The sequence below is a fragment of the Rhinolophus sinicus genome, chromosome 15 (genome assembly GCF_057876585.1).
Source record: "Rhinolophus sinicus isolate RSI-liver-muscle chromosome 15, RSI-T2T, whole genome shotgun sequence".
Lineage (NCBI taxonomy): Eukaryota > Metazoa > Chordata > Mammalia > Chiroptera > Rhinolophidae > Rhinolophus > Rhinolophus sinicus.
Genome location: NC_142515.1, coordinates 34,803,652 through 34,829,652, shown reverse-complemented (window position 1 = coordinate 34,829,652; position 26,001 = coordinate 34,803,652). Strand labels below are relative to the sequence as shown.

General features: G+C 33.1%; 1 protein-coding gene across 4 annotated transcripts in view; it reads right to left on the bottom strand.

Annotated features, from left to right (window-relative positions):
• PRKG1 (protein kinase cGMP-dependent 1) overlaps positions 1 to 26,001 on the bottom strand; it is a 1,140,935-nt gene that overhangs the window by 93,473 nt on the left and 1,021,461 nt on the right. For all 4 annotated transcript variants that reach the window (XM_019738600.3, XM_019738591.3, XM_019738608.3 and 1 more), the window contains one exon: positions 8,409 to 8,483. In XM_019738600.3, coding sequence (XP_019594159.1) covers positions 8,409 to 8,483 — 75 coding nt within the window. The remainder of the gene's footprint in view (positions 1 to 8,408; positions 8,484 to 26,001) is intronic.

Here is a 26,001-nt window from a genome sequence, read left to right as displayed (position 1 = left end):
TCAGGGCCAAGTGCTACAAAATTTTCAAGTACCCTACACTTTGTCCTGAAATAAAATAAAATAAAACCATTTTAATGGCCCAAAGAATGGTACAGTCTTCTGACTCCTAAACACTGGTAGTGGTCAGCAAATTGTAAGTCTGTTTTGAGGGTGATTTCAAATGCCATTCTCCATGTTCTTTCTATTTAATAGGCATATAGTTCCCGTTTTGGAACAGGGTATTGCTCAATGAATTTTTTTCCATAGGGGGAAAAAGAATTTTCCAGGCTCATTTCCCCAAGAATTGTTTAGATCAAGACCAAGTTGGTTTAAATAAATTGTTGATAAGATTGTGGGAATACTAAGATCTTTCTTCTAAAATGCCTGGCAGGAAAACACCAATAAGAAAGGCCAAAATTTCAAAGTCGGGGTGTTCAAAAGAGCAACCTCATGTGCATTTGATTGTGCATTTAAAATCTTGTGTTTTTGATGCTAGACAATCCTGGGGCATTTGGGAAGATGTTACCAAACAATGCAGATTGTTGTTCTGATTTGCATAGCTTCATGTGTTTTTGAGATGCATTTGATGAGTGGATTTTCAAAGGCTTGAGCAATGTCAGCAGTTCCCTCTGCGTGCCAAAGAGCACAAAGCAGCCGTCCTGTAAAACGCAGAGTGAGCAACCAAAGGGTTGTCTCTGCTAATGAAATGTAATGAGAGAACATCTTTCACTGCTGTCACATTGTGTCAAACAACAAGGCTCACACCAAAAGTAATGCTGAAAATATCAGACAGACTAAAATGTTCCTTTGCAAATGAACTTGTAAACAGAAGGGGAGCTTTTTAAGTCAATGAGGACTCATTACAGAATTAGAATTGAATATTTTTATTTGGATTTAATCTTAAGGCCCATGTACAAGCAATATTCTCTGTTGTTCTTGCCAAGGTACAGGGTAAGTAATCGTGGAACTTCATTGTTTAGCAGCAATAAGTCACAGTCAACCCTCATGCCTCCGATGTTCCTGTGTATCACACTTTTCTCGTGCACTGATGATATGGACCCTGCTTTGCATACTAGCCTTATTTCTGGCTCCCTACTATACTGGGGGTGCCAAAAACTGTATTTACATGACTTGTATTCATCTTTTGTTATTGGTATATATTAAGTATTACAATTTTAATACAGTGTTTTCCTTTCTTAAAATGTGTATACTTTTTATAGTTTCATCTTTCGTGCTTACCTTTAATATTTCTTTCTGTATTAGGTGAATCTATTGGGAAAGTCAATTTGGAGGGGATAAGGCAGACAATAAGTGAATATGGTGGGGCACAGTGAAGAGGGTGTGGCAGGACAAAAGAGTAATTTCAAGGTGAGTCTACAAGTCTTTAGCCAATTTGTCCCTCCTTGCTCAGTGTTCCTCTTTCCTCTTTGTGCCCAGAGGGAGACTTATTTATCTCTGGGAGAAAAGGAGCTTATATACAAATTCATGCTATGATGTTAGGGAAAAAAAAATTCTCCTCTTAGGAGAATCTTTAATTTTACCGCCTGTTTACAGGGAGGACTATATTTAAACCTCAAGGAATATTACCTAATGTAAGAAGGAAAAGCGAAAACCTTAACTAAGAAATCACATCACAGAGTGGTATAAACCTTACCCATGGAGATGATCTGTCATTCCCTTTAAAGAAGTCTGCATTTGTCTACAAAAGTTAAAAGGACCCAAGACCCACTTGCCTAGTCTAAAGCTCTCTCAGCCTTATATTTTCTTTCTCTGCTGGATTTTATATGCCTACTTCTCTCTCGATATTGAAGATCCATAAATTTCCATTACATATTTCTGACTATTTTACTTGAAATTTCTTATAATTTTGTGTAAGCTCACTGACTCTTACTTCTTCAAATTAGATTCAATTTCAGTACATGTTAGTGGACTCAGTGTCTATCATTCTACCCTAAGATGAAAATGAACCAGTGGTTTAATCCAACTGGCATTCGTTACCTAACACAACAGAACTCTTAATAATGCACCATATCATTGTCTCCTCCCCCATTCTTGACATACAGCTTTTGTCTTCTGTGATGTATCCGAATGTTCTTCTATCTCTTATCTCTCCTTTTAGTGTGTGTGCGTGCGTGTGTGTGTGTGCATGTGTGTGTGTGTGCATTTGTATGAAATCCTTTCCCTTCCCCCGATTTTTAAATGCTAAAGCTCCTCAAGAATCAATCCTCTGTGCCATGTTCCTCTTATTCTCTACTTTCTATCTTATCCACATTTTTAATGACCATCTAAACCCTCATTATTCTCAAATGAATACCACCCTCTTCTCTGAGCTCCACACCTGCCTGACCATGTCTCAAAGGCACCTCTTATTTAACCTGAGCAAAAGTCAATTCATGACCACCCCACTCTTGAAACCTGGCAGGCAACCATGCAATCTTTCCCTATTTTAGTGAATGCCGTTCCCTCTCTCTGATATCGAGGACCCTTGATCCTTGCATCATCCTTGACCTTTCTTCCCTTCGTCAGCAATATCTATTGGCTTAAGAATACCTGTTGGCTTTGCCAACTAACTATTTCTCAAATGTTTTTCTCTACTCACACTGCCCTCATTCCAGTCCTGTCTACTATCAGATTTTACCTGATTATTTACATGCTTTCACGTTTCACTCCACCAATCACAGAGGAAAGAGTGTTCAGTTATATTAGGTTGGTGCAAACGTAATTGCAGTTTAAAAGGTTAAAAAAAATTTGCAAAAACCACAATTATTTTTGCACCAACCTAATAATATAAACCAACTCATCTCATTTGCAAGCTTACAAGCCTGAAGTGGTTTTCCTAAATCTTTAACATCTATTTGATCTCTGTCTTTGGATTCTAAGTCCCAGCCATATTTGTATTTGGGTTCCTTGTAATGTTTCCTACGTTGGGGACTTTGCACATGCTGTTTCTCTGTCTAGAATGTTCTCTGTACTGTCTTGCCCAGCTAATGCTAACTAATTCTTGCCTAGCCAGTACCATCTAATTCTTCAAAATTTAGCTCAAATCTAGCTACAGTATTACTTCCTCAGGGAAGCCTTACCAGATGATTAATGTGTGTCTCTCTGCCATTGGACCATATGTCACCTTAAAGGCAAAGGGCAGGTCTATTTTACTCATTCTTTATATGTAGCATTTGTAGTCACATAGAAAATATTTGTTTGATAAATGAATACATATGATGAAGTGAATGAACATGGGTAATGCTGGTACATGAGGGGCTATAGAGTCACACTGTAGGGAGTTTTTAAATTGATATTTATAAGTGATGCTGTAGATTTAAAAAACATGATGGTGGTCATTTAGAGGTTCACATAAATTTTGCCAAAAGAAAGAGTTCCTCGTGGAGAACCATATTGAGAATAACCAACTTTGGTCATAGTAAATACATTTACAAATCTATATTTATATAGCTGTCAGAGCTGCCCAACTGAAGGGCTTAGATATGGATCCCTTTAGCCTTTGGAGCAGCAGCATACAGCCTCGGGCAGATAAGCCACTTGGTGCAATATGCTGTAGCCATTTTCTATGAGTGTCATGACAAAATGGTTTGGAAAGTGCTTCTAGATGAGACCAATTTGAAACTGTTTTTTTGTTCTTTGGTGCTGTTTTGTTTTGTTTTTAAAGAAGTGATTGAGAGCTTCAAAAGCACTGAATTGAATCAACAAGGCTATAACATGAAACAGTCTAAAATACTAGATGTCTATTCACTGTGTTATCAGTCCACCAGCAAAATGGCATGAAGGAAGTGTATACAATAGTATTTACACATATTTATAATATTATGGATGCTAAATGGAAAAAAGCAAATAAAGTTATAAAGTTATAAATGTACTATAATTGTAAAATATAAGCATAGTTAATAGCACTTGTACTAGATTAGTTTAGACTGTGATTTTTAAAATATATTTCACTGTTATTTCTGTTAAAGTGAAAACACACATTTTAATAAAAATAAACATTAGTATAAATAAAATATTGAGTGTTGCTTTATTCCCCCCTCAGTATGACTATAATCTAAGAATGCAGGTGTGGTATGTGTAAATCACCTTATTAAAGTGCAACATTTATATAAAATATATTTATGATCAAGCATTATAATTAACAAGCTAATTTGAAATAAATATACTTTTTTTTTTTTTTTTTTTTTTTTAGAGAAAAAGCTGTTTTGCTTATAACTGCTGAGTATAGTATTCAGCAATTAAGATATCAACGATAGCATAACTTGAACTGCTCTTCTGGGTATTTACCCTCCAAAATTGAAAACACTTACTCATAAAGATATATGTACACTTATGTTCATTTCACCATTATTCACATAGCCAAGGCATGGAAACAACCTACGTGTCCTTCAACCAATGGTTGGATAAAGAAGATGTGGCACATATATACAATGGAATACTACTCAGTTATTTGAAAAAAATGAAATACTGCCGTTTGCAACAACATGGATGAATCTTGAGAGTATCACGTTAAGTGAAATGAGTCAGATGCAAAAGGACAAGAACCATACAATTTCACTCATATGTGGGCTATAAAACAGAAAGCAACAAACAAACAAATAAAGTCTTATACACAGACAATAGTATGGTGGTTACCAGAAGGGAAAGGGTGGTGGGGGAGGATGAAGAGGGTAAAGGGGGTGAAATATACGGTGAGAGAAAAAGACTAGACTTTGGGTGATGAGTACACAGTGCAATATACAGATGATGTACTATAAAATTGTACACCTAAAACATATAATTTTATTAACTAATGTTACCCCAATAAATTCATAAAAAATGTTTTATTTAAGAACTAGATCGTCACCCCAATAAATTTAAAAAAAAGAAATAGATTGTATTCATATATCAAAAATACCTGGAGTGAAATAAAACATTTACTTTTTCTATTTGATAATTCTGGATAGCGATGTTTTTTTTTACAAGACAAGGTGTAAATATGGGGATAGGTCTCTCTACCCAAAACAGTGATATAGTGCAATAAATATTATAACTTGTTCTTAGAACTAAATGGTGAACATAATCATTGAGCTACACATCAGTCTCCCCACTAAACTATAAAATCCTTAGTATTAGAAAATAGTTTTCTATTTGGAATGCGCATTCTAAAACACAATGCCTGACTCAGCATAAGTAAATTTCTAAATGTTTATTAAATGAAGGAGTACATATTCTCAAGGGAAAATAATGTGATCCTTTCATGACATATGCTACTTTCTGCTTTAAATAAGGTATAATGATTCTTATTTGATCTCATGATGTCTCTTCTAATGTTTTATGATTATAACTTCATTTTTCTTTAAAAAGAGAAGCCCTTAGTGGATAATTAGCAGCAATCAAGAGAAGCTTCAACATGCCATAAAGGTAAAGTTTCTGTCAAGAATAATTTTCTCTGTAGAAAATATATTTCGTGAGACAGGTTGAGGACACAAATCCTGCAGTAGAGACATTTTGAGAACCATTTCCCCGGGTTATTTATCTAAGCCAATCTTCATGGATCAGCTACCCGGCCAAAAAGCTTGGTATGTTTTTTTCTAAACGGGATTGATCTGTACAGTTTTTGGACTCATGCTGCCACTGAAGCCTGATTATGCTAATGACATAATTGTTTGTCTGGAATGAGTTCCTAAACATCTTGACTAAGTTGATCTTTACAATCAGTCCTTTTTTTTTTTTCTCTCTCTCTCTTTTTACCCAAATAGGCATAGTGAGTGAGACAATAACCACAAAAATTTCACATGGATTAATAGTATGATCATTTTAGTTGGGTTTTAAGAAATACTAATCTTGCCTTTAGTGAATTTTACAAAATCAAGAAGACCTTGCAAAAATAAACCTTGCGTAGGGGAGCCAAAGCAATACTCAGTTCTAAATGGTACAGATTTTACAATCTATACAGAAATTTAGAGGTATTAATATAATTATACAGGGACTTTGGAGCAATTACAGGATTGTCCTAATCCCTGCAATTATGGCAAAACTTGTAAATTCTTAAAATACAAAATGAAGGCACAATGTACTTCAGGGGAAGAAATCCAACAATGCTAACCCAAACAGATGTTTAAACTTGTTAGTTCAACTAAAAAGCTTTCCCCTGGGGAATAATTCACAATGTATCTTCTCTGAGTGATAGGATATCTGATTATAAAGATGCTGTCAACTTCAGGAATCTTCAGATATTCATTTAGAAAGCTATAAAATTCCAGCACTGTAAAAGGCATAATACCTCCTCCAGCATGTATGTATGATGTATGTATGTATGTACATACGTATTTATTTATTTATTTATTTATTTATTTATTTATTTATTTATTTGGCTATTTTGAGGAAGAAAGGTTATATTATCAGTCTCTCTAGAATTTGGATCAATGGCTTTAGATTTTTTTCATCAAGCTATTCCCATTTTCTAAATAATTATCAATATTAAGGAATGTGGGTTACGCATTCATTTGGATTTAGTATTAATCCAACAGAAAATTCAAACTAATATCACTTTTTAAAATTCAAGGATAAATATACAATGGCTAATTTATAATCCTGTCAAATGTATGGTTCAAATAGCAATATTTTGAACTACTTATATGTAGGTAGTCATTTCATTGCCCTTCTTTGTTTTTTTTAATCAAAATCAAACTTCCTTTTAACTAAATGCTACTATGTTTATAAAAATTATATTTATGGATATTTTCCAACTAGGTTTAATTTTATGATATGCTACTAAAGTGAGAGTAGTTTGCCTACATAAGATTAAAGAATTCTTGCACAGACAAAATTATTTTTAAATAGCACATATGCAATAATTTTACCTATAAATCTAACCATATATCGAATGTATTGGTTATATTTGCAGTGAATACTTCTGCCAACAATATCATCCACTTTTATATCCCTTTATAATCGAGAAAGTATTTTTACATATTGCCATCAATTAAATCACAAAAATACCATTTTAAAGGTAGAGTAATGAGATTGAGACAGAGGTGTTAAGTCTTGACCAATGTCACTTGGTTGGGAATGACAGAGCCAGAGGCAGAATCCGAGGCTTCCAGCCTTTGGTCAAGGTCATATTTTTCATACTGACCAATTCTCTGCCAATGTGAAGAATCGTTGCCACACCTGTCTTCTAATTGTCTGACTCTGAATTTCAGTGAATTTGTTTTCTTACTATCTTTAGTTGAAACATGTAAAAGTGAACCCATAATTAACGAGATGCAGACACAGTTATAATTACAAAACCAATAGTACACTGAGAAAGATATAACTAATTCACAATCACTTCCCCATCACTGATCAATGTTAAGCCTGTGATTGGCCTCAACGTTGGTTAGAAGAAATAAGAGTCATACAAAAACTTTTATTAGTGAATCTGTCTAAGTTAAACAGGGAAATAGAAATAAATCAAAAAATACTTTAGTTTAAAAAACTTAGGCTTTTTATTTGACTTTTTCTAGTACTAGACCAAAATTTTAATCTCAGGTAAAAAAAAACAACACACACACACACACAAAACTATGTGTGTGTGTGTGTGTGTGTGTGTGTGTGTGTGTGTGTGTATATATATATATGTATATATATATATATATATATATATATATATATATATATATATATATATATATATATTCAGGTTACTATAATACCAACCAAATTCCACCCCTAAAGTATTTCCTGATATTTTTTTTAAATTTAATCCTTCAGGTATCCTGTATCAAACAATATATTATTTTCACTTAATTTATCTCATTGAGAGAAAGAGGGGAGGATTCTACACATTACATTTATTTTATTAAGAAACTTTAAAAATTTTGCAGAGAAAGCCATTCTCAAATTATTTCAAATCTTTTTCAAAAAAAGATAAAGCTTTTTTTAAAGCAAATTATTCTAGTAGAGAAATTTGTACTTTGTTACATAAAAATGATAATTAATAAGATATGTACTATCTCATAGCATTCTGATATGTCAGTTCTGTTATCAAAGTTCAATGCAAAACAATGATATAGTCACACAGGTAAATATCTCCAGCCCTATAACTTTTCATGCAATTTTACTATTTCATACAATTTTATACAATATCACAAACAACTATTGAACACAACCATGATTCATTCACAAAGTATTTCCAGTGGGAGAAATAATGTGTTTACATTCAATTGTTTATATTGGATTTTAAACTAACCATTTTCCTTGTTGAGATAATCTTCCAAATAAAAGTAAGGATACTATGTAATACTTACCTTGAATAGTTTGCTTCCTTTTTCCCTTAAGTAATCAGATTCTTCCCATCAGAGTGTTGGACTTAGTTGAGTCCCACAAAATATCTGATCTTATTTCTATTCAAAATCATTTCTCTTTAACCAAGATTAAGGCCAAAGGAAAAAAATGTCACTTACTTTGCTTTAGCTTCTGCATCCTCATATGCTTTATTAGAAACATCATCCAATCCTCCAATCAAATGCTTGAAAGAGCTGTTAGAGGAAAAACACAGTGAATAGGTTAAATCCTCGATGAAGTTATAATAATGACAACCTAGTCAATGATACATTGAAACAATCTAAAAGGATCTAAATAAAAAAATCAAACTCTTAATCTAGATATATTATTAAGAAATACATCAGGCAATGACATGAACTCTCTGAGAGCGGGGACCTCTTCAGTCGTGTTCACTTCGGTAGTTCCCACCACCTAGAACTATATCTGACAAAAGCAGATATTCAATGAATTGGGTGGAAAAAAGTCTATGGCACACTAACTAATACACATCACAAAGTTAATGAGTTGGTTGTAATAGTGAAATAACAAGAGCTACTAATTATGGAATGCCTACTGTATAACAGGTATTATTCTTTTAATTCTTATGAACATATATTAATTCTAATTCTCAAACAAACTGTAAATGATAAGCATCATTATTTCCACCTCACAAAATAGTAAAACAACCTTCAAAGGAAGGCAGAATAAAATTATAGAAAAACCAACTTATTTTGGAGGAGTGAAGAAACTGACTTTAGCATCAACCAGGAAGAGTAATGTAACCACTTAAACCCAAATTATCTGATATTTTACTATATACCTAGAACTATGTTCAGACCTACTTTATACAGTGCAGTCTCAATTATTATGTATCCATAAAATATAAAGTCAGGACAAAAATGAGCACACCCACAAACACACAGGAATCACTCTTGAAAATTATTGAATGCAATTAACTCTTACACACACTCCATTTTGGCAACTACTGAACTAGAAAGAATGAAGAAACAAAAAGAAAGTCTACGTTCAAAAATCCAAGTGTTCCCATAATAACCCGAGTCCTCACTTATATGGTTTTTATATGCCTGACACTGTTCTATGAACTTTACATGTAGTAACAAATACTTTAATAGTTACGATGATAGTTTTATCTCCACTTTATAGACGAGGACAGTAAGGAATGAGAAGTTAAGAAACTACCCTAAAGTCATACAGCCAAAATATTTGAAGACTGATATGGAAAGAGGTGATCATTCTCTTTCATACTCTTAAAACCTATACTGCAACTCCTGCCCAATCTCTATGTCTTGAAGATAACTATCAAATCTCTAGTAATATTTGAGATGTGTGTAGAGAATTTTAAAGTACTGAAAGAGATGGAGGGGGTATTGACTTTGGGTGGTGAACACACATGCAATATACAGATGCTGCAGTATAGAATTACACACTTAAAACTTATACAATTTTACTAACCAATAACCCAATAAGTTTAATAAAATTTAAAAAAAGAAATAACATTTTATTTTAAACCTCTGTTATCTTAATACATGCAAATGGCTTTGTGTGCTGTGAGTTTTAAACAACAAAATATGCACACTCAGGTCCTGGAACATAGCAGGATGCTTGCTGATTTAAATTTAAATGGTGCTTAATCACTTTCATATAAACTTTTTTTAAAAAACCTATAAAGAGGAACTAGACACTTTGCTTAGGGCTAACAGGAGTTAGTGTTGGATTATATATGTTATATATGGGGGTGGAAGGATGAATGGAAGAGAACACTCTAGAACAGGGGTCTGCAACCCTTCTGTAAAGGGCCAGATAGTATGGGGTAGCTATTATTTCAGGCCCATGGGTAATGATCTCACCTGGGGACAGGGTAATTAATGCTGGGCAAAATACACTAAGTATTTCTAATACAAAAACAAAATGACTGGAGAGAAGACCAAGGAATCAAGAATCCTGTTCTAGAGTGTAAAGTCTTCTGTAATGAATTTTGCTAATGAATGCCAAATGAATGAATGCTGAATGAATGAGCAATAGGTAGCAGTCCTTATAAAATTTTCAAAAATATATAACTAATGATAAAATAAATGATAAATATAATCTCCATGGTTGAAAATAATGTTCAAGTATGATTTTTGTCATTGTTCTTTATATGGTAAATTCCCCATCTTTCCATAGAATATCTTGGCCATTACTTGGAAAAAGTCTGCTTTTAGAGAAACTTCTGAAGGCGAGATGGGTTTGTTTTGTAAAATAAAATATAATATTTATTTTATTATGAAAAAATTGATAATACCTTATTTTCTGTTTTTATAGATAATACAAAGTTTAAGCACAGAGAGTTAATGCTACTTGTCCAAAATGACTGCAATTTGGCAGCAAATCCCCAATTACAATTCATTTTCCTTTATACCCATTGCTGTCCTTTATAATACTTAGATATGTTTAATACAACCAAATCCAAAACATTGTGAAAAGGCACTGACAGAGAAGAAATAAAGAGCAACGACCATTAAAACTTAGTTTTGCAAATACATTCAAATATATTCAGAGATTGTGTTCTTAGCCATTTAAAACTCAGTTATTTTGAAAGTTCAAATAGTTTTTAAAAAATTCCTCTCTTCCTCCTGGTGTCTATTTGAGCTAAAGACACCTTAAGCAGAATAGTATGTGTGTATTATCAAAGAACTACAGAGTAAACTGATGACAAATTTGATAAGGAAGAAGACTTTTTTAACTTAAAAAAACTTATTCATCCTATTAGTCTCAGTTAAAACTATGCAGATCACTTTTCAAAAATACAGTTTGAGATTTCTATTAGCAAATAAACAAATGGAAAAGCCTACATCTGGTGAAGCTCTACAGAGTTTTAAAAGTAGAAACCATCTAATCACAGCAAAGAGTTTAAAAGTAAGTTGAGAGAGATTGGGGGAAAAAAACACATTTTAAACCTGCTGTTTATATCTATTTTTATTAAATGTTTTCATATCAAATGATAAGTATCATATTTTAAAAGAATGAACAAAGGAAATATTTGAAGTATTAATTTTTCATATGAGCCTTCATAAGTGTCCTTGGTATACAATATAAATTTTCTGTGTGGTACTAATGATCCAATATTATTTTTTTTACTACTGGATAAACAATAAAGGAAATGATGTGCATTTACAAAAGGCCCCTATCTTGATATGATATAAAATTATTTTTGAAGTAATTTCCTCCTAATTGAAGAAAACACTTTTCATTTAAAATGTAATCGATTTTTTATTATGGAAAATTTTTAAAAATTGAGAGAAGAAATGAAGAAATCAATCCTAGTTTTCTAACCATGAACAACTACTGGGAACACCTTTCTGTATTTCTTTTTACTTTTTCTGCATAGCTTTATTGTTGTTGTTTATAGAGTTGTAATCATAAAGTAGCTTTATGATTTAATATCTTGATTTTTAACTTAATATTATAGTGTGAGTGTATACTTTAATTTCAAAAACTCTATGAGCTCTATTTTCACAGCCAAATAACAGGTCATGATATGTAGGCACGTCGTGGAATATCTACTTATCCATCTAGACATACAGACACCAACACACATACGGTACTCACACACATACATATACAGATGAAGAAGGGGGTCTGTCAACTATGTATAAAAGCAATTACATCTGTACTCTCAATTACAGAGTAAACATATGGAATTTCTTTCTGAAGCAAAAATATCCAGGACTATCATCTTGTCTTTGGAATTGGAACCATAAGTCCTTTGTAAATAATCTTTATTTAGAAAGCAATCCTGGCCAAATAGCATGTTTGAAACATGGAATAAATGCATCCTGCTAATATTCTAAGTCTCCTCAAACATGATAAGTCAACCATTATACATAACTAGAAGTTTAAAAACATGTGGAATTTTCAAGCCATATTAGTAAGTCCCAAATGTCGGTCTCTGTCTGTGTATCCTTGCACTGATCAATGAATAATTTAATACACCTTAATAAGCATAACTGATGGCATTACAGAATGTGTCACTCCTGATGCAAGTATGAGCTAATTAGTGTTTCATTTTCCTCTCTCACAGCTACTCTGTAGGAACACCTGCCCTCTGTGTGCACTTTCATCAAACAGATATTTGGAAAAGTATTACGATATGTATTAGATGCCTTTTTAAATATTTACTCAGGTCCTATGACATTTAATGACTACTACAGGAGAAGATATTTGTTGTTCTATTTGGAGAGGGAGTATAATAAAATGTTTTGAAAACTGTAACAACTGCATTAGCAGAAACTATAAAACATTCATCAGTCTTAACAAATATAGGAGACTATAGAAAAATCATTAAATTCTCCTTTTAAGCAAACTCAATTCATGAATGAGTTATATTGTGGCACTGTGATATAAAACATCCAACTTCACATATACTCTAGGCATAATTTCAGAATAAATGAGGAAGACATTGATGAGCAAAATATTTTAGCATAGGGCATTTCAATAGCAAACCTTATTGCATGTACACTAAATATGAAGAACTTTCCTGTTACTTTTCCTGGGGTATGACATCCAATTTTAAGAAGTCTCGAAATAATTTTTTTAAGGAAGTGGATAAGCTGTTATTAGTTGAGTACATAGTGTTAGAAAGAGAGCAATGAAAATTCCTTTTACGTTTAATGCTAGTAGTTTAAACATACTTGCAAAGGAAGGGGTAGAAGACAAAGGAAAGAGGGAGGAAGGGAGGAAGGAAAGAAGGATAAATGGAGAAAAGAGGAAGGAAGGAAGGAAGGAAGGAAGGAAGGAAGGAAGGAAGGAAGGAAGGAAGGAAGGAAGGAAGGAAGGAAGGACAGAAGGGAAAGGGGGAAAGAGGGGAGAAATGAGATGAGCTTTTCACATTAAGAACGTCATTTATAAAAAATTTTATTAAAAAATAATAGTTAAAAGGCTGTGTTTCTCATTCTAGGAATTTGTCTGTTTTAGAACATTATAGTGATAGTAACTCAGTGGGTAATAATTTCATTTTCTAAGATATTTTCATTATTAAGCCAAAATATCCTTTGAAAGGAACTGATTACTCAGTGGTATGTCTAAAAAGTGTATAATTTTGTTGTTCGGTTGTGATATTATGAGACTTCATCTAGAGAGAAATGGACTACTATTTATTAGAAAAGTTCCTAAAAACATAACAGCATTTATATTTCACTTTACTATTTACAAAGCACTTTTTTATTCATATATCACGTATGTATTCAATAACATATATTAGTCAATTTAGTTGTCATGATTTTCTATCCTCTATTCCATTATACTGTTTAGGAATTTTGCATAAAAACGTTTAAAATAGAAACTTTACAGATTCAAAATAGGATGTGAGAAAATCTCAAAGTTTATATATAACAGTTTTCTTCTTGACTATATCCTTGATTATATCCATTAAAATGGTAATCTATTCTTAACAGTTAAAGATTATAAGTTAATATAAGTCAAGAGTAAAATCTGAAACCAGAAACTACTGCAAATACTTCAACAGTGCTAAGCAAAATATTTGTCAAGCATTATCTGAACTCTTGACAAAGTTGTCTTAATTTGACAGGTGTAGATAATTATACACCATTAGACTTTCTTAACATGAATCTTGACTAAATCTTTTAAAATACATTTATTAAAAGAAAATAGAAAGATAATGTCCAAAATGAGTTGGGACCTAAGATTTTAGTGGAATTCTTCATTATTTTGGTACTTTTAATCAACAAAATCTGTTCATTCAATTTGTGGCTTCAGGTAAAGGCTTTTGTGTTTCTTATTTTTTGTTTGCTTGTTTTATTTATAACTAGAACAGTCGTAATTATCAAAGGTTTATGCTATCAAGTACCAAATTAATATATATTTCTTCAGAGGGAAAACGAACCCTAAATACAATAGAACCAACCAACATCCATATTTTTTCAACCATCCATCCATCCATCCATCCATCCATCCATCCATCCATCCATCCATCCATCATCCATTCATCCATGTATTTATGTAATGCCTACTATCTATAAGGAATGATTCAAGGTACTATGGGTTATGCAAAGAGAATAAGAAATACCCTTAAGGAATTAATAGCCTTATATTAGAGATTTTAAATTAGAAATAATTATAAGACAAGGTGGAAGGTGAACAGTCATTGAGTGCTTATCCGAAGGAAGGCTTTAGCATCTATAAAAAGAATGACATCTCTCAAAATTGTATATGATAACATTTTTGGAGAAAGCAATGACACTTTTATGAACAAATAGTTTTCTTATCAGTGCTTCTTGTTTTGTTTTTTGCACATATGTTTATAATTGCAAGAGAATATTACACATACCAAAGTGTTAGACATTTTTTTGTCTCTGTCTTCCCTTTCTAACAATAAGGCCACATCTATCATATGCATTATTCACTAGGGAAATTTGATTAAAATAATACACATTTAACTTAAATAAATTTTTTATTATATTTATATGCTTTAAAAGAATCAAAATTTTAAAATAGTGATCCAAATTGGCCTAGTAACCAAAGAAATCAAAAGTTAATCATTGATTTCAGGAACTCTCACATTTTATTCAGTGTGATTTTTGAAAAACAAAAATCAGTATAGTGTCAATTAACTAAGTTTTCATGTCTAATATGTCTATATTATTAGTCTTCTCCAGGGCAGAGTCCTTTAGAGTTGATTAGGCTTATTATATTAGGCAAATAACATGATCTGATTTTGAATTTTTTACTTTTTTTCTGATCCCAATGGTAATACATTGAAGTTTTGGAAGACACTAAAACCTCCAAGGAATAAAAAGATTACTTGTAATTCCACAGCCCAGAGCTAAACATTAATATTTTGGCACATATTCTTATAGACATTTTTCAGTGTTATTTCAAAGTTGGAACTGTATTGTTTCAGTGCTTATTTTACTTTAGGTTATGTTTGTGCTTCTACAAGACCAATTTAATAGTTAAATGAAGGCAAAAACATCCAGTGTAGGACATGCTTGATTATGTAGAAACATCCTATATGGATTGACTAAATTTCTCAATTTTATTTATTTGCTTATCTAATAATTTTATTGTTAAAGCATTTGTAACAATTCTGGCTTGCGGTTTTATTTTTTAATCATTTTTTACTTTTAATCTTTAACTGTTAAGAATACATTACATCTTAATAATTTAATAAGAGATAAACTCTATCTTAAAATACATATTTTTACATCAAAATACGTCTTTTCCCCAAAAAACCATTTTGAATTTTTAAATATTCTATCTTAAATAGTTAGATACAAGATTCCTATTTTCACCCTTACCTAACCATGATTTAATACAAAAATCTTTTGTAGCTAATACTACTCAAAAATGAACCATCTGCCAACGGATTTAAGTAGAGAAGTTTAGGAACTTTTATAGCATTTGACATTGCTGAGATATCCAAGGGCCAGATCAGTGGACTCATATTTTTGAACATGGTATAGACCTATTATTGTCAAACTCATGAGGTGAGAAACATTTGGTACAAACTGGATACAAATCATACACAGGGGGGAAACATTAAACATTATGTGATGTTTTAAGATCAGTTTGCTAATTGTAATGCAGAGTGTACAAACTCCAGAATCTATTATTTTAGAGAAAGACAATTTAAATTTAAACCATAACTTTACAGGATATATTGATAAAACTGACTATGATTTAATGAGGATTAATAAAAATAGAACATCACTTGTTCCATTTGGGGTAAAAAATAAAAATGAATATCATGAATGTGTTGAAATTGTATTAAAAGTCAGTTTTTCCATTTCTGACAAGGCAACTTTTTGAGTCTGGTTTCTCTACTCTGTGCATATTTAGCAAATCACGAAACAGTTAGATACACATTATTCCCTGCAAGTGGCATTTCCATCAATCTGATCTAAATCAAAAAAGTTAACAAGCAAGAAATAGTATATTTGGCACAGTAAGAATAAATATATTGACAGACACACTGTTCTTTAAAAATGTACCTATTGCTGTTAGGACATAGAGTTATTTCACTCATAAATTTTGGTTTTCTTATGACCACAAAATAAGTGTAAAAGCCATTCTCTTTCTTATTGTTTATATGCATACTTTCAATGACAATGTGATCGACTTTTGTAATTCTTTATCCCCTTTTATGTCTGTTCTAGTATTTTTGTTGACATACAATTTTATGTACATTTAATTCAGTAGTTTTTTAATGTGAGCATTCATTGGTATGCCTTTCTTCATACTATTTTTCTAGTAATCCATTTGTATTTTATGAAAGCATTTGTCTATGATAGACTGGAAATTAAAACAAAACTCGTCCTGAGCACAGATCCTTGGAGAAGCATTGTCCTAAATGACTCATATCTCTCCCACCCTCTCTTACATATGTGCCGGTTTCTGAATTCCACATGACATTGAGTGGTTGCCTTTTCAGAGTACTTATCATGCTGAATTGTGAGTTCTGGAATTGGTAGTTTTTTGGTCAGTCAGTCTTCTTCACTAGACACTGAACTCTTTAATGTCCAGGTTTTTCTGACTGTATACCATAGAGCTAGTGAAGTCTCTGCACAGAGAATATTGTCAATAAGTGCTTATTGAAGAAATTAATGAAGTCGTTATTTCATCAATTACTATAACACCTAAAGGTATATTTAGTCCTGGAATTTAATCACCCTATATTCAATTTGGTTTTGTTCAGAAATACAGGAATACATTAAATTGTGTGTGTGTGTGTGTGTGTGTGTATATATATATATATATATATATATATATATATATATATATATATATATATGGAAAGTTAAAAGAGTAAATGGGATATTAAAGAATTTATAGATACAAATAATAAAATATTAATTTATTAACACAACTATAATAAAATATTTATAAAATGTACAGTTACACAAAGAATAGAGTGCATGGCAGCATAACAGATAAAAATCATTGAATATGCCAAACCCATCACCCTATGTACCCTATGTTTAGCTAAGCACTCTACCACACACGGGTAGTAAAGAAAAGTCAAAACAAACACGTAATCTGGGCATCTGCTGATTTAGTTCAGCTAATGCAGATAGAGGCTGGGAAATGTGGGAGGTGGAAGGGCTTCCCTAGATAATGAAGTCTTCTCTCCAACAGGCCCAGGGGTTTTACTTTATCCATCATATCCTTTATGGTGGAACTAATGTGGAAGAGCCGGGGTCTTACATCTCACTGCATCTGCTAACCATTGCATGGTAAGATTTTTTTCAGAAGAGAATCCCTCTCTTATTCTTTCAAGGAATTATTCTGGATCAGAGGTCAGCAAACTTCTGCGTATGGACCAAATTTGGTCCATGCCTGTTTTAGTAAACAAAGTTTCAATGGAACACAATGGTTCACATGTTCATATGGCTTTTACATATAACAACAGAGTTGACTAGTTATAACAGAGACAGTATAGCCTGTAAAGCTGAAAATATTTACTATCTGGCCCTTTACAGAAGGGTTGCAGACCCCTGTTCTAGAGTGTTCTCTTCCATTCATCCCTCCACCCCCATATATAACATATATAATCCAACACTAACTCCTGTAATTCCACCTTCAGTAATCTGAAATGAGTCCCTTTTTCTCTATCCCCCTTTGGTCCCAGTCACCATCTTTTTTCTTGGAAATTCTATAATTGTTTTTTCCTTTATCACCATTCTTCCTTCCACAGTAGGTACAGTAATCTTTTAAAAACATAAATCAGATCACATCACTCCTTTATAAATAAGATCACATCAATGTATACAGTGTGGTAATCTTTTTTCTTTAAATATTTTATTGGGGAAGGGGAACAGGACTTTATTGGGGAACAGTGTGTACTTCCAGGACTTTTTTTCCAAGTCAAGTTATTGTCCTTTCAGTCTTAGTTGTGGAGGGCGCAGCTCAGCTCCAGGTCCAGTTGCCATTGCTAGTTGCACCATCCCTTGCAGGAGTTGAACCGGCAACCATGTGGTTGAGAGGATGCCGCTCCAACCAACTGAAACATCCGGGAGCTCAGTGGCAGCTCAGCTCAAGGTGCCGTGTTCAATCTTAGTTGCAGGGCGCACTGCCCACCATCCCTTGCGGGACTCAAGGAATTGAACTGGCAACCTTGTGGTTGAGAGCCCACTGGCCCATGTGGGAATCGAACGGGCAGCCTTCAGAGTTAGGAGCACGGAGCTCTAACTGCCTGAGCCACCGGGCAGGCCCCATTGTGGTAATCTTTTAAAAAAAACATAAATCAGATCACATCAAATCTCTATGACTGCCTTCTCCTACTACCGTATTTCCCTGAATATAAGATCTAGCTGGATCATCAGCTCTAATGCATCTTTTGGAGCAAAAATTAATATAAGACTAGGTATAACATAATATAATGTAACGTAATGTAATATAATATAATAAATACAGGGTCTTATATGAGTTTTTGCTCCAAAAGATGCATTAGAGCTGATGGTCCATCTAGGTTTTATTTTCAGGGAAACACGGTATGCTCATTCTGACTTTAAAATACATCAATCTTGCAGCATCATTGGGGGTTTTGTCCTCTGTCTGGAACATTCTTGCTCTAAATCTTTACCTGACTTTTCTTAATGCCATTTAGGTTTCAGCTCAAGTGTCTTATTGTATTTATTTATTTATTTAATTGTATTAAATTTATTGTGGGGACATCGGTTAATAAAATTATATAGATTGCAAATGTACAATTCTATAATACCTCATCTGTATATTGCATTGTGTGTTCACCACTGAAAGTCAAATCCCCTTCCATCACCATATATTTCATCCCCTTTACTCTTGTCTACCTTCCCCCCACCCCCTTTTCCTCTGTTATCCCCATACTGTTGTCTGTATCTCTGAGTTTTTGTTTGTCTTCTTCATTTGTTGCTTTCAGTTTTATATCCCACGTATGGATGAAGTCAAATCGTTCTTGACATTTTCCGTCTGATCTATTTCACTTAGCATGATAATCTCAAGATTAATCCATGCTGTTGCAAATGGCAGTATCCCATCTTTTCTTATGGCTAAGTAATATTCCATTGTATATATGCACCACATCTCCTTTATCCAATCATCTATTCAAGGACACTTTCATTGTATCTATGTTTTGGCCATTGGACACATGGATACAAACATGTATCCATGCTTTGGTTCATTGAATAATGCTTCAATGAACATAGGATTACATATATTTTTACACATGTTTACCAATTTTGGGGGTAGACACCCAGAAGAGGGATTTCTGGGTCATATAGTAATTCTATTCTTAATTATTTTAGGAACCTCCATAATGTTTTCCATAGTGTCTCTACCAATTTACATCTCCACCTGCAGTGTATGAGGGTTCTTTTTTCTCTACAGCCTCTCCATCACTTGTTATTACTTGTCTTGTTGATAACAGCCATTCTAACAAGTGTGAGGTGATATCTCATTGTGGTTTTGATTTATATTCCCTAATATCTAGTAAAGTTGAGCATCTTTTCATTTATCTGTTGGCCATTTGTAGGTCTTCTTGAGAGAAGTGTCTGTTCAGGTCCTCTACCCATGTTTTAATTTCATTGTTTTTTTGTTATTGAATTGTATCTTCTTTATATATCTTGGACATTAATTCCTAATCAGAGATCTTGTTGCAAATATAGTCTTTTTGGTTGGTTGCCTCTTTGTTTTACTGATGATTTCTTTTGCTGTGCAGAAGCTTTTTAGTTTGATATAATCCCACTCATTTATTTGGGTTTTTCTTTTACTTCCCTTACTTTTGAGGTCAAATTAATAAATTCCTCTCTAAGGCCATAATTTAGTACCTGTGTTTTCTTCTATGCATTGTATTGTTTCAGGTCTTCTATTTAAGTCTTTGATCCATTTTGAGTTATTTATTTATTTTTTTTGTATGTGGTGAGAAATAGCAGTCTAGTTTTATTCTTTTGTATGTGGCTCTTTAACAGAGAAGCCAAAAACATACAATGGAGAAAAGAAAGCCTCTTTAATAAATGGTGCTGAGAACATTGGAAAGTTTGTCTTCTTGAAACAGGTCTTCTCTGACCAACTACTGCAAAATAGCTTTTATCCCAATTCTTTACTGCTGTTATTTTCTGTAACTTTTACCCATTTTATTCCCATCCTAGCACTTATCACTTGCTAAAAACTATTTTCTTTTTTTGTTTAAATATGTGCCATATTTCTCACACTAGAATTAAGTTTAATGAGACCAGGGACCTAGCCTGTCTTACTCATGAATAACTCTTTAGGAACCAGAATATAGCCTGGTGTATAATAGAAATTTGAAATGAATTAATGAATAGATGGGTGGACAATTCATTTATTTACTCATTCATTTATTATGTGTGACCAGGAGAAGATTGGCAAACTAGTTTTTTTTGTTTGTTTTTTTTAGCAAAGTTTTATTTGAAATTCAAAGTATATGAGTTGAAAGTCCAATGTACCTCTTTAAGAATCCACCTGTATAAGTCTAGTGCCCATCTGACACCCTACATATTCTTTACAACATTATTGCTTATATTCCCCATACTGTATTTCATATCCCCATGGCAATATCGTGACTACCAATTTGTGCTTTCTAATCCCTCCACTTTCTCCCCCACTGGACTGGACTTATCAGGAGGATCACTTCATAGACTGTGTAGATGCCTGACCACTGCACAGTGCACCTGAAGTTAAGTAGAATAATATTGAATGTCAACTCTAATTATATCTATCTTTATATATCTATATCTATCTATATCTATATATCTATATCTCTATTCACAAGATGTAAAGTACAGCAAAGGGAATATAGTCGGTGGTATTGTAAGAGCTATGTTCGATGTCAGAGGAATAGTAGATTGCGGGGTTATCACTTTTTGAGGAATGTAAATGTCTATTACATTGTTTTGTACACCTGAAACTAATAAATATATATATATATATATATAAAAAAGAGTCCACCTATAAAAATGATGAGATTTTAGGACAAAAGTTTAGTTATAACGAACACTTTATCTACATTTTGGGTCCTAATGAAGTCATACGTTGGTGTAAATATGGGTGAGGTGATTTGAAACACTTAGCAATGTATCATTGAATTATATATAGGACATTAAATGAGGGTAATGATTTTAGACTATAATGGAATTTATGCCTATGAATCCCACTTGCAATTAAAGTGAAAGAAAGGATCTAAAAATGTAGCACAACTTTCATTTTCAATTAAAAGTACAAGAAATTAGAATCAAATCTCATGACAATTCAGCATTTTAGGTTATAGAGGGAAATATGCTTCTAAGTATAGATTGCCCTAATATGACAAATCTGTTTCATCTTCCTTAAGGAAAAATCTCCCAACTATACTTAAATCAGGCAACCCATACCATAGACAGATTTTGTGTGGCTGGCCAATTATTTTAACTGTTAGAAAGTTTCTTTACCCTGATTATATCAAATACATGCTAACAAAAGTAGGCATTATGCATTATTTTTTCTGCCATTGATTTTCTGGGCCAAAATACCATTGTTTTGACATAAAAGCCCATGTTTTGACATAAGTCAATGTCTTAATACATATGTCTAATTAATTTCATTAAAATGATCTACTTTCCCCAATGAAAACAAAATATCAATACTAAATTATTTAACTCTCCTCATAATGCATTAGATTCTCAATTCTCAGATAATTTTGATATCCATTTTTCTCAATAAGAATATACAAACAAATGTTCAATTCCCCACCCCCGCCCCAGATTTTCCTATTCTCAAAGCAGAATCTATAACAGTGGATATTTAATCTATTAGATACTTTTCAAGTTTATCTTCTTAGAAATTATTCAAAATCTAGAAATCCATATAATCGACAAAATTCTTATCAAAATTGTCTAAAACTAAATAGGCCACATTTATTAAAAACAATAAAAATCCACAGCTGATAGAGTTTAGTTTATGTAGGTGTATCAATTATATAGAGCTTAGTTAAAGCAATCTACTTTTTTGTAACTAACTATTTAAAAACTGCCTCTAGAAAACATTGGCTAAGAAAAACGGCATGGGGACATGAAATACTATGTAATTCACTGATTTTTTTAAAACTAAATTGCAAATAAAATACTAAGATGCGGTCAGAAATCCATCTCAAAATATCTTTGTATTATACTATTTATTTATTTATGCCTTCAACCTCTTTGAAACAAAGACAGAATTAATCCCTAACATTTTTACAACAATCAGTCTGACACTGGATTTTTTATTTCAGCTCACATTACATGACTGGAAAGGGAAATAATGATTTTACGAGAAAAAATAATTAGAAGCTAAGAGATAAATATATTTTTAATGTCACAACATGCTTAAAAATCTAGAAATAACAAAATATCAAGCAAAACATGAAAATAATAACTAGCATGTGTTAGAAATTGTACAAACAATTTTACATGAATTGTCCCTGTTTCCCAGATAAAGCAACTGAGGCTAAAACAATTAAGCAACCCAATGTTTCAGGGCTAGTAAGTGTCAACATTGGGATTTGAATAGAAACAACCTGACTCTGACTCATAATCCCAACCATTACATCATTTTTGTCTCCCAATGTGGAAAGCTGAAGCCAGCTGGTTAATAGCTGGGGCTAGGATTTGGTATCAAATATCTGCTCTCTCTCACATACTGCCTTCATGGTCAATTAAATTCTTTAAGAGAAACGCTTTTTATTTTAAAAGATCTTATTTCTTTTATTTCATCATATCTATAGATGTTCCAATTAGGAAGTGTGTTCGTCAGCTAGGGCTGCCATAACAAGATAAACAAAATGCTACAGACTGAGAGGCTTAACCAACAGAAATCTGTTTTCTCACACTTCTGGAGGCTGGGAATCTAAGATCAAGGTGCCAGCAGGACTGGTTTCTGGCGAAGTCTTTCTCCTTGTCTTACAGACAGCCCCTTCTCACTGTATCCTCACATAGACTTTCCTCTGTGTGTGCACCTTCCCGATGTCTCTTATTATAAGAACACCAGACCTTTTTATTTGGGACCACCCCTTATGACCTCATTTAACCTTGATTACCTTGTAAACAACATATTTCCTAATACATTCACATAGGGTTTAAGGTTTCAACATATGGATTCAGGGTCCATAATTCAGTTCCTAACAGAAAGTTTCATGATGAAATATTAATGATAATTTAGAAGATGCATCTTGCATATCTGGGTTATTTAAGAATATTTTTATTTGTTATATTTGAGATGTTCATGAAAAGTTAAATTCTTGGCATCCATTTCTTTTCCTGAACCTAAAATATAGTGACACTAGCATCACATTTTTACCCCAACTACTTTCTGAAGCAAATACCGTCTTAATTACTCCTGACACAAACTCTTCCATTTCTCTCCTCTAGACTCTCGCTCCATCACTTACAATACATCTCATTGTTTCATTGTCTCCCTTCAGACTTTTCCTTCCTTTCCTTCTATAAACAGGATGGTCTCTCCAATCCTAAAACACAGAACTATTCTTTGTGACCAAATAGTCAGTTTGAATGAACTGCATGTCCTGTTATCCTCATTTTTAATTTCATTCTTAACCTATTGCAACCTGGCCTTCTTTCCCATTTTCCTTTTACTCGTATCACTCAAAGTTACCACTAATCTGCCAAGAGATCCCAGTGATCTCTTTCTAGGTCCCATCCTCAGTGACCTATCTGAGATCCATGGCCCTGCTGACCACCTTCTCTGGTTGTAGCCAATGAATTAGAAACGTGGGGCACTGCATTAAACTACTCTGTTCTTTTCCCTGATGTTTCACTTTTCTGAACTCTTCCTCCTTCTCAGCCCTGTGTCACCTACACTTCTTCCTTTGCTATCCCTTAAAGATAAGCAGTTACTAAAATTGGGTCCTTTGCTCACGTTTTCCACTCAATTGATTGACTTATTTTTCTAGAAATCTATTGTTTATATGTTGTCTTTTTTTTTTTTTAACCTGCATTATTTCATTGAAATTTCACAACAACTCTATGAGGAAAGAGGAATTATCCCTACTTTATAAAACATTTACAGTGGGTTTTCTCAAACTCAGCACTACTGACATTTTAGATTAGATCATTCGTTGTTGTAGGGCCTGTCCTGTGCATTGTAGGAGATTTAGCAGCATTCCTCACCTCTATGCATTGGATGCCCTTAGAAAACCCAGCTGTGACAATTAAAAAAAAAAAAAAAATCACCAGATATTGATAATGTCTCCTGGTTGGAAACAAGAAATAGGAGATAAGACAGAGAAATTATGTAACTTGCCTGAGACCACGGAACTATTAGGTTGGTGCAAAAGTAACTGCAGTTTTTGCAGTTGTTTTTAACCTTTTCAACTGCAGTTACATTTGCACCAACCTAAGTGGTAGATCGGGGACTAATCCTAGGTAGTCTGATTTGTACGAGACTCTAGTTCTTACATCATGTATTAATTACACTTTTCTTTAAGCTCTCCCTTATGATATACTTTACTCACAACCTCAATTAGGGTCCCCAGACCAATGACTTTCAAATCTATATCTCTATCCTTGAACTTTCCAGATCCAAACGGCCATCATTTTGCTCAGTCTCCTGTGCATATCTCACTAGCACCTCAAAGTCAACTTAGCCTAATGTCATTAACCATCTTCCATCAAGATTTACATCTCCATCTTCCTCGCAAGCTAGACATCTTCGTTTTATGTATGATGTTCACTTTTACCTAAGTTCAACAAGTCTATGCTTGTAATCACTCCTAAATTTGTTCCTCCTTTTTATTTCTACTTCCACTGCTTTATTCAGGCTATCGACACTCTTCCTTACCTCAGAAGCATTGTTTTTTCTTTCTCATTCTCTCTTTTTAATCTTTTAAAAAGATTGTTCCAACAGAATCTAGCTTGTCAGTTAACTTTTTTTTTTTTTTTGTATAAAAGAAACAACTTAAAGAGGGTATAATAGGCAGATCATGGTCTTGGAGTCAGATAACCCTGGAATTCTAATCCCGCTATGTAGCTCAGAAAAAGCTATTGAGCCTCTCTGATCCTCAGGTTCCTTTTCTGAACTTTTAAAAATGTCATCCTTTCCCATAGAACGAATGTGAGGATTAACTGCGATGGGGTATTAAAACAAAGACATCATACCAGGATGCTCAGAATTCTTACATGCATTTCTCTGAACTCTTCCCTTCTTCTCCACCATTGACAATGCTCTGTATCATTTATAAATAAGGGCCTTTCCACATCATAATTTTTGGTCCATGTTTCAATTCGTTACTTGGATGATTTCCTCTTTTCCCTGTCTATCCTTCCTTTTCAGGTACTTTATTAGTCTCTACTATTGACTTCTGACATTTCAGAACCAGTTATTTGAGCTCTTTGCTACTCTCACAATTTTCTTAAGCCTTTTAAATATGTTTTTTCTTCTCCAGGACAAAGAAGCAATTGCAAAAAAAATGAACCCTCTTCCAAGTTTTAATTGTCAATAACTAAGCTCCACATATCAATTACAGAAGAAGAATAAATGTCAAACTGACTCTTCTAGGATGGGGACATATTTCATGCCCTGGGCTGATTTGCCCCATTATGTCTTTTAAGATTGTTTCAACTAAAAAGTCAAGCTGATCAGAATGCAGTGAAACAGATGTTCTCATACATTGCCACTGGGGAGTGAACTGTATAATGGTTCTAGACAACAATATAAAAATATGCATATTCTTGAATTAGTAATGTCACT